At 31.1% G+C, this 10,143-nt stretch overlaps 1 protein-coding gene across 7 annotated transcripts; it reads right to left on the bottom strand.

Annotated features, from left to right (window-relative positions):
• Positions 1-5,838: 5,838 nt before the first annotated feature.
• Positions 5,839-8,698, bottom strand: LOC106420346 (mRNA turnover protein 4 homolog). Of its 7 annotated transcripts, XR_007326612.1 has the most exons (9): positions 8,437-8,689; positions 8,241-8,363; positions 8,085-8,138; positions 7,706-7,848; positions 7,501-7,591; positions 7,347-7,406; positions 6,975-7,052; positions 6,543-6,701; positions 5,839-6,428 (listed from the first exon to the last, which is right to left on the bottom strand). XR_007326612.1 is itself a non-coding variant. In XM_048763732.1 (8 exons), the coding sequence occupies exons 3-7, from the start codon at positions 8,110-8,112 to the stop codon at positions 6,588-6,590; spliced, it is 450 nt and encodes a 149-aa protein (XP_048619689.1). In that variant the 5' UTR covers positions 8,113-8,138; positions 8,241-8,363; positions 8,437-8,698; the 3' UTR covers positions 5,839-6,428; positions 6,543-6,587. The 7 variants fall into 7 exon arrangements, 2 of the variants coding, with proteins under 2 accessions (XP_048619689.1, XP_048619690.1); XR_007326608.1 differs by having other exon boundaries at positions 7,347-7,591; positions 8,241-8,349; positions 8,437-8,691; XR_007326611.1 differs by lacking the exon at positions 6,975-7,052 and having other exon boundaries at positions 8,437-8,688.
• Positions 8,699-10,143: the final 1,445 nt, after the last annotated feature.

Below are 10,143 nucleotides of genomic sequence, written 5' to 3'. Positions count from 1 at the left end.
CCCTTCGACCAGAAGTGAGAGATAACCGGCTAAACTTTTGAAATTATTGATTAAGAAGTTCTTATTGGTTTATGTATTTTGATTGATTAAAAATATATATATATATATATTTTTTGTCAACATATATATATTATTTACATATCCAATTAAAATATACAAATTTTCAAATCTAACGTATAATAGAAAATTTTACTACGAGGTTCTGGATTACATATTGTATGATGAGGTGTAAACCATTTTAAATGTACATTTTTTCCGAAGAGATTCCTCCTAATGAGATTATAACTTATGACTCTTTAGACACCTAAATGATAACCGGCCATTTATAACTGTTAATTAAGTCTGTTAATTGATTCTTGGTCTTTGTAAAGGTGATTTGATTTTTTTAAAAATAAATCTATTGGACCTAAAGTAATGTTACATTTAATCTTTAATCTTATCATTTAAATTTTGGACCTATCAGAAATTTTTATTGGGCTAACAATAATTGGATTTAAACAACAGATGTTCCATTGGATTTATAGATATTATAAATTAAATATATATATATAATTTAATGTTGTAATACTATACCTCTATATGTTATAAATATTTAAATATTTATCGATATTAAATTTTAAAATTATAAAGATTTTTTTTAAATAACAAAAATCATATTATCTAACAATGATTTATCTTTACTACCTTAAACCAATGAAAACAAATTTTAAACTATATAGTTTATTTTAAAAATTAAACAAAAACCAAACGTTTAATTATTTACTCGATAATATAAATCTATGAAGCGAAGAGTTTAATGTTTTAAAAACTTTCTAAATTTCTGAAATGTTACAATATCTTTGAATATGACAATAAAACAATATTTTACTAATCTTTATATATATAGTTACGATTTTAATGATGAAATAATAATCCGAAAATATATATATATATAAGAAAATACAAATACATGTGAAAGTTTGAAACAATCTATTCAATGAAAAAAATATACCGTAAACTTATTATGCTTTAAAAATTGATAGACACATCTATATTATAATATATATCAATTTAGAATTGAAAATAAAATATCTATATAAAAATAAATGAAAACAAAAACCCGCAGGATTGCACGGATCAAGATCTAGTTCAATATTAAAAAATGAAATTCTTCATGGTTTATTATTAGTCTCAGTTTTCATTTTGGGTAGAATGAGAACATTATTTTATGTGATCAAGACCGCGTTCAGCCTATTCTTCCACAAACCTCAAAAGCTGATTTGTTAGTATAGATACTATAGAATTAGGCAATAATACTATCGACTCAGTTACTCCCTCCGTTCAGATGTTTTGATTGAATGAACAAAAATTAAAAAAACTTACTTTTTAAAAAATAATATTCTTAAATAATATAAATTAAACATAAGTTAACCAATCATAAAGAATTGTCAAATATATATTTTATTCACTTTTTGGCAATTTTGTACCTTTTATTTTTTTAAAAAAAAGAAAAACAATAATAATATATTGTTAATTAATTTCATGGTTAATTTAAAAAAAATATATAATATATGTTTAGTGTACTAACATATTTTTCTAGAGACTTCAAGAAGCTCTAGTGATTATACGTATCATAGTTAAAATGTTGTAATGTTTCTCTTTTAATATATAAAACATTATATCCAAATAAATCACACGAGAGTTGCATAAAACTTAAATAGCTATTAGCTATTAATATAACTTATAAAGCGTATGATATATATTTATATTTAATTTTTATCACAATAGAATTTACAAAGCGTATGATATATACTAGGGGCATCGCGGTGTGGACAGAGTTCTTGTTTCATCTCAATATTTGCTAGGGTTATTGTAGTTGTGAATTTTGCGTTTTGAGTTGTTTTTCAAGTTTTTTTTATTGTTATAGGGTTAGAGTTGTGATGATGAACTGTGTATGCATTGTTTTCCACTTATGAAAGACTAAACTGTGTTAATAATGTGATTGATATAGTTCATGGTGTTGTTTGTTGTGTCACTGAGACTTATTGTCTGTTTGTCTTTTTAATTTGTTTCTTGTACTTTTGAGAGTACATAAATTATATTAAATTTGTTGAGAGTACCTTTTGTTTTGGATTTTTTTTCTCCGGTTTAGTTGTGTAAGTTGTGTGTATTAAGTAATAATTTTTATTATCCTTATTATGTTTGTTATATGTTTTTATTTTATTTTAAATTTGTTGCTCTTACCGGACCTTTAAAACAAATACACGAAGACTTGTAGAAATAACTATAAAATGAGTGACAGTTCTGAGTATTTGGGCTTTAATGAGTTTCAAACGAATTTATGTATTTCTCATAAGAAGACAATAGCATTGGCCTGTTGACATTGGGCTTGTAAGCTATTTTTATAAGACAAGAGGAGTGAGCAGGTGGAGCTATTGTTGCCGTCTTTGTGTCTGTCGGGATTGTCTCTTGTATCTTCTGTTGTGGCTGTGTTTGTTTATCTTTTATTTGATGGGTAATATGTAAACAAAAATCATTGTTAGTTGTATTTATCAGAGTTCATAACTTACTCTAGTTTTTTGTTTAGGTAATTTTACTGATCTTGGTTGTCGTCTTCGTCTTCTTCGTTGCGAAAATAAGTTTGTAAATTGTTAAATAGCTGGCCATGTAGTTTGTATTTGTTTAGCTGACTCGATGTATGTGTCGTTGCGAAAGTAAGTTTGTAAATTGTTAAATAGTTGGCCGTGTAGTTTGTATTTGTTTAGCTGACTAGATGTATGTGTCGTTGAGTTTTAGTTGAGGTGATTGGTTTGGTATATTTGTTTTGAAGTTTATTTCTAAGATTAGACAAAAAAGAGAGGTGGTCATTAATGATTCGTCTTTTTTGGAATTCTAGTTTTTGGTGTTTTAATTGTTTGGGTTGTTGTGGTTTCTTTTAAGCTGTAAAATAAAGGTTTGTGTAAAATTAATTTGATAAGTAAGGGAGATAAATAGACGACCACAGAATTTGGGTAGGAAATATTTTTGATTATTGATGTTAACACAATATAGATAATAATATAAAGGAAATTGTGTGTTGATTGTTTCGTACAGATCAATGAGGAGACGGATAACGACTCAAGTTGTTTCTTTGCTAAAGTCAAAGCATTGGACATATTGGATTTGCCCAACCACATCTGCGAGTTTAAAAATCAGTTATGATAACGAAACATATTATAAACCCAGATGCAATATGATAATATACCTGGGAGTTATAGGTTTGTGTTCGCAATCACTTGGAAATTGTCAAACAGTCTAACTATGACTGGAGATTGATCTCAGGAGCACCTGTGATGGCTTCATAAATAATAGTTGGTGAGATGAAACGAACGAGGAATGGATGATCAATTATCATGTACATGCTTGAGCACCTAGCAACCTTAAAATGATCGTCTTTCACAATGGAACCGGCTTTCAAAGATGGCATGTAATGATAGCACGTCCGGCGGGAATAAACCCATGAATCACGGAATCTGCAAATAATATTATTTAACAAAGAATCAGGAAATCAATTAAAAACAATTATATTAAATAAATGTGATAAATCGAAGATTAACTTACCTTTTCATCAAGGAAGAGAACCGTGATTCTCATAAACTCACTGTCTTTCTTGAAATTCAGGGAATCCCATAAGCGAGGAGGTTAGAGGCTATGCTCTGGCTACTACGACCAACACGGAGAGACTCGAAGGTTGAGTGACGGATGTCGGGAACGCCGGTTTGAGGAACTGGAGAGGCAGAGAAACATTTTCTAGAAGATCGTTAAAGCCAAGAGGAATCAATGAGTTTTGTGGAGATGCAGATTGGGTTCATCAAAGATGAGAATCATATATATAGGGTTTCCAGAAAGACTACAAATCAGAAACATTTAAGATCAAGCGATTTAAGATGGGGAGATGAAGAGTTCACCGGTGGAAAAATAGATTACGAACAGACACACAGCGCAATTCTGTAACTCAGACTTGTCTAAGACAATGATGAAAAGAACCCTAACTCATGTTAAACGAAGACAGATTACAATATGGAAAAACTATAATTGTTGTTTTTTCATATAACGTGATGAACCTCATTTAAAAATGAAACTCATAATACACTTGTAGGCCCGCCCCACAGAGAAAACCGAAGAAGCAAAGGTTTCCGACCTTCATAAATATATATTAGTTTTGGCCATCAATGTACAAAGTATCATTTAGTTTAGTGGTATAAATGTTAGTATTTATATCTCAATAACCCGGGTTCGAGCCACATGCTTGACACTTTTCCACACTTTTTAAAAGTGGGACCCACTTACCTACTGACGTGGCGGCTCATAAATGAGGCAACTGCCTCGTTATATTATAGACTAGTGGTATTCCGGCGCTACACGCCGGATTCGTATGTTTTATTCTCTAATGAGTTCAAAATTGTTTTTTTGTTATCTATTTGATGGTAGTTCATATGTTTTTTTCTCTGATAAGTTATCCATTTAAACCCTACACACACGGGATGTTTTTTGTTATATAATGTATGGTTTCTTGATGTGTTTGTATCAGTGAACATAGAACATGTATTGTGTTTATATATCTTCAGGGTTGGTTGTATGGTTTTAACATTTGTATTATGTGTAGGTTGTAGATTTATTGGGTGTACCATAGAAAGTGCTTTGTATGCTAGATTTACTATAAACATATTTACTATATCTTTACATATTGGTTGTAGATTTATATCTTTTAAACATTTTGATTTACATAATACGAAAAAATAAAAATAACGATTCACTATAAAAAAAATTAATTACCTAGATAGGACAAAAATATAATATAATAAGACACAACAAAATATATAACCCGAGTTTAAGATTGAACTCTATGAGATCTAATATCCCGTTTTTCCTAAGTAGCTCTGTAGTAGAGCGGTCGGTTGTTAACTGATTGGTCGTAGGTTCGAATCCTACTCGGGAAGATTTGATTCATTCTGAATTAAAGAATTCAGAATGTAAAAATAGCTAACTCGTTTCATGCGTCTTTGTTTCTATTGCATTCTATCTCATAGTATCACATTTTATTCTGTGATATTTGAGAAGTACTGTCAATACCTCGGTGTAGGTCCGGGCTAATCCTTTATTCCATAGTCTTGGGGCTATTTACAATGAAAGTATACATATTTATTTGAAATATTTATCAAATAAACATATTATCCAAACATATTAGTTTTTAAAGAAATATATTATTTTCAGAATATAATTACTGATTGTTTTACTTTTATTCTATTACTTTTTATTTGATTTTTATATTTGTTTTATTATGTATATAATTAATCTGTTTTCAGATAAGATAAGTGATTTTTAGGATTTATCTAATAATGTTGAATATAGTATTAAAAATTCAAAAAAATTATAATGTCAGAATTTTCAAAAAAAAAAAAAAATTATCATTATAATCGTTTATTTAGTAATGTATGTATTAATAAGTAATTATAAAATGTTTATGTCTGCAAGTGTGGGCGAAACACCTAGTAACTATAATATATGAAACACAAATGTGCATGGTTTGTCTACCAAACCGGTCTGGTTCCTTTAGTTTTTTTATCAGTAGTGAAGTTTGTAAAGATGTTTAGTGTATAACAACAAGCAGAAGAAAGGCCAGAAAACCGGAGATAAAACATGTTCCTCATTAGCACAGGTTTCCTAGTAAGTGCTGGAACGATTTGTTTTCTTTGTTGAATTTTGCCACAACAATAAAGTAAATGGATTGAATGAAACATATATGTTCTTTGACTTGTTAGTCTTCTCCACAGTTGTTTTGGGTTTGGGACCAACAACAACAATACGAAGCCTCGACAAAACCAGCAAGAAACAGATAAAATATCTCCAAAATGTTTAAGCATCATACCGATATGTATGTGTCTCTACAATATATTTTGGCAATAGCTAACTATAGTGTCTAGCAGGACAATAAGAAAGTAAGCAATCATACCAATATGAATTTGTCCTTTGCAATATGTTCTATTAATAAAAAAAACTACGCTAATATAGGAACTGTCCATGCGTTTATTGTGACCCCTTATAGATTCTGATCATGCAGCTTCTCTGCTTATTAATTGTCACCTCTCTCATTCTTCTACAGTTCTTCATTGTCACCTTCGTCTTTCGTCTGCAGTTCTTCATCGTTACCTTCCTCTTTCTCCTGCGGCTTCTCTGCTTCTTCATCGCTGCCTTCCTCTCTCTCTCTCAATGATCTGCTTCTCTGCTTCTTCATTGCCACCACTCTCATTCTCTTGCAGTTTCTCTCCTTCACTTTCGCCTCTCTCTTCATTCTCACCAACTCGCTTTCTCTTCAAGGATCCCGTAGCAGAAGGAGACCAAGTCCATGACCATCAGACAGTAGTTTGATAATCTGCCCCAAAGCATTCAAAACCTGCTGACAAAATCGTCTGCAAAGACGATAAAATCGTCACCAACACACGCAAGGTTTGAAATTCAGGAAAGGAACAATGAGACAAACAGAGGGGAAAGTAGAGACAAGAGAGTAGTAGTAGTATAATTACTGAGAATAACTGGCTGCTGCTGAGAGGTTTGAAGGTTTTGGTTCTTTATAGCATTAGCAGTAGAATAAGAAGCTCTCGAAGTTCCCGCTTGACTTGTAGGATAAACAGCATTAGCTTCTTGTGGTGATGCAGCAGGAACATTTTAATCAGGCGACAATGCTAACAAAAGAAGTAAAGACAATGGCAATAAACATATTCTTCAAGTGAGAAACATCATCGAAAATTCAATGTTCAGAAAACATACAAAGAGAAAGGTTTTTAGAAGTAGAGATATTTTATTTACAAAAATGCAAGAAGATTCTGGCGAAAGAGGTTTTCATTATTCACAAACTATAAAGTCTTGAGTCTAACTCTCCTACCAACATAATGGAACAACAAAAGCAATTAACTTTGGTGAATGAGAGAGGGAAACCAAAAGTGGCAAAATACAACCTTTGGTATACCCTAGTTCCTTAGAAACGGTTCCATCTCATGGGTGAACTGTTCTAGAGGAACTTCCTTCATTTCTACCTGATCAATCAATTTGTACCAAAACAGAGTTGATCACTAATGAAAAAAACACAGTGTAAATCTGGTAATAGTTTTAGACGCAAATCGTTTCTACTGCAGTGATTCCAGTCCTTGAAAATTCTTAATCTTCATAAGCATTAAATAAGTTGCAATGATAACCAGAAGAATTATTTTGAGAGAGTCACAACAAATATAAAAGCCATGAGAGAGATGGATACAGTTTAAGCCCTCCACTGTTGTTATCACCAAAGCAAGCTACGGAAAAAAAAGAGAAGGCTTCGGGAGAGATGATACCTTTTCAACCTCTTCCTTTGGCATATCCATAATAAGAAGTCCAACATCACCATGAAGCAGCTGAGAAAACATTCCAGAGTATACGTAAAACCGCAACTGGCGAGAAAAGACCAAGTAATATAAATGAACTATTGTAAGAAGCATAGTACACAACTTTGGAGGCTGTAAAGATGGCAGGACATATTTCATCAGAAGCAGACCCACCAAGACCAACCTTTATCACTTTTTTCAAGCCTAATAAGAACCTGAACCAATAAGAACCAAACTACAAATCAAAGACTTAATGTAACATATGTTAATCTCAATTACATAAGCAACACCCATCTACTCGTAGTTTAAAAAAAAACAAAGAAACTGACCTTCCAGTGTGTCTAAACTGTTGTTTGATCTCATTGGATTTGATATTTCTCATGTTTTCAAAAGAGAAAACATAAGCATAATTATATTTCTCGACAGCCTCTGTGACTCCATTAACAATACTCTCCTTATGCTCCTTCCCTTCCTTTGTTCTTTGTCCTGCGAAACAATAACTTTAGGAACCATTCATCATGATTCAACAATATTAGCAAAGGTTTAGGCTTTATTCAAAAGGATTCCTTTAAAAGATTATAGAAATTCTAAACTATTGACTGCGACTACAGAAGAACACACAGCTTCCCAGCTCAATAATGAAAATGATATAGTTTCAAGAAACAGAACCGTGAAAGAGAGAAGACAGAAGGAAGAATGAGTCCTGACCTGATTTGTCTCGCTTTAACTTAGGCATGTCTTCTAGGTTTCAGACGGATGAAGCTAAAAGTGTGAAGTATAAACTCGGGAAGCAGATTGCTTTTCTATGAACTCGGAAAGTATAAACTTCACATGAAATTGTAAATTGATATTGTGTTTGCTCACCGGAATTAATTGTGCACCAAGGAGAAGCATTTCAACATCCATAACTTCGCCGGTTTTCTTAGCATTCTGAACCTCCCAGAATTTGAGGAGACACACTTCAACGGTGGAGCTACAATGGCAGGCCTTCAAATTTGGTGACCATCAACCACAACAACAAAATGATAAAAAATCGATTGTAGGAACTGTTAAAGAGTACCAGCAGTTATCGTCTCCCTCGGGGTCGACTGTTTCCTCACGATAATCAGAAGCAGAAAAGAAGCGTTAGGTTAGATGGAATGTATGAGTCGGGCTTAATTTTGTTGATTTGTTTTCAGAGGCTTAATTATATTGAACCCAACCCAGTAAAGTCCACCAACGAAACTCACTTTCACAAAAGAAAAGTGTACATAGAAACAATACCGCTGATGTGTCAAAAAAATGCCCCATGCTCTGATGCTGACGTGGAGGGCTAAGGTGAGAGAAAACCTTGGTTTTATTGTTATAGATTTATAACATTATTTGATTTTGACTTAAACATATTTCACGAGCATTACATTATAATCACTTTAATAGTCCGTGGTCCGTCTGCATGATACATATCTTACTGACCAATATAATTCTAACTAGACCCTGATCCGCGCGCGAACGCGAATATAAATTTTCGGTTTATGGTTATTTATTTGTAATATTTGATGTATTATATTCACCAAGTAAATAATTTTTTTGGCATCTTAAACCATCTATTTATGATGAATATTCGATATCATATACAAAATTGAACAAATAGACGTAATTAGAGAATTGTAGACGATATATAAAAACAATGGTTATTAATGTAAAATATGAAGAAATATTATATCATGACTTAGTATGGCATAAAAGATTATAAATTAGTTATACATGTTTAAAGAAAATAAAAAGATTTTTAAACTTCAATGAAAAATTTAACATATAAAAAAGGGTGATGAATTAGTTATCAAATTGTAAATAATTTCATACTTTTGTTAATAATAAATTATTTCTAGTTTTTTGTTTTTCGTCAAGATAATTATTAAATGTCCATAACATTAATATGTTAAAAGACCATATTATGAAAGCCCATGTTGTAACCGTTTTTTTTCCGGGAAGTTTAAAAAAAAAAATTATCTTTAACTCTTCGTTTTGTTTAAGTTCTGTGTCGGTAAAAGATTAAAAAAAATCTCTCTATCTTTTTCAATGTTCAATTTGAAGCTTATTATGCGAAAATCATACGCAAATATAGGCAATTGGTTGGAATCTCTATATCTTTATATTCTTATAAATTTTAAATTTATTGTTTCCTCTTCTGCAAGCAAATCAATTACCGAAGTAATAGATCAATTGGTTGGAATCAAATCTATTCTTATAATTAGTGTAATTATGGTTACAGTTTCTATATTTAATAGGTACATTAAAGATACGACTTTGAAGATATTTTGTTTTGATTAATAGGAGATATTGGATTTTGAGTTTGTATTTATTGATTTATTTTTTTATAAAGCTTAGAAAATCAGTGGGATGATTGGTTGGTTGATACATTCTATAAAGAAAACGAAAACTATAGGTGGTTTGACTATTGTACATCGATCGATGCATGATGTAAGTTGACTATATAAAACTTGAGCATGATCATTTCAAACTAAAGTATAGGTAGGTTATATGCATTTGTTATATTGTAGTTAATATATTTTAAATATTACATAAGTCAAGTGATTCACGTTTTCGTAAAAATAAAATTCAAGTTCATTATTGGGCCGTACTCGTCCGTAATAAGCTACGTTAAATATGATGTATTTTCAGGTTCATTTAATGACAGTAAGTTTAAATTTCATTAAGGAAAACTCATTAATTTAACTGGAAAAGACAAGCGTTAAAATAGGTAGGTTCATTTAATGACATTAAATTT

The sequence above is a fragment of the Brassica napus genome, chromosome C7 (genome assembly GCF_020379485.1).
Source record: "Brassica napus cultivar Da-Ae chromosome C7, Da-Ae, whole genome shotgun sequence".
Taxonomy (NCBI): Eukaryota; Viridiplantae; Streptophyta; class Magnoliopsida; order Brassicales; family Brassicaceae; genus Brassica; species Brassica napus.
This window is presented reverse-complemented; position numbering and strand designations above follow the sequence as displayed.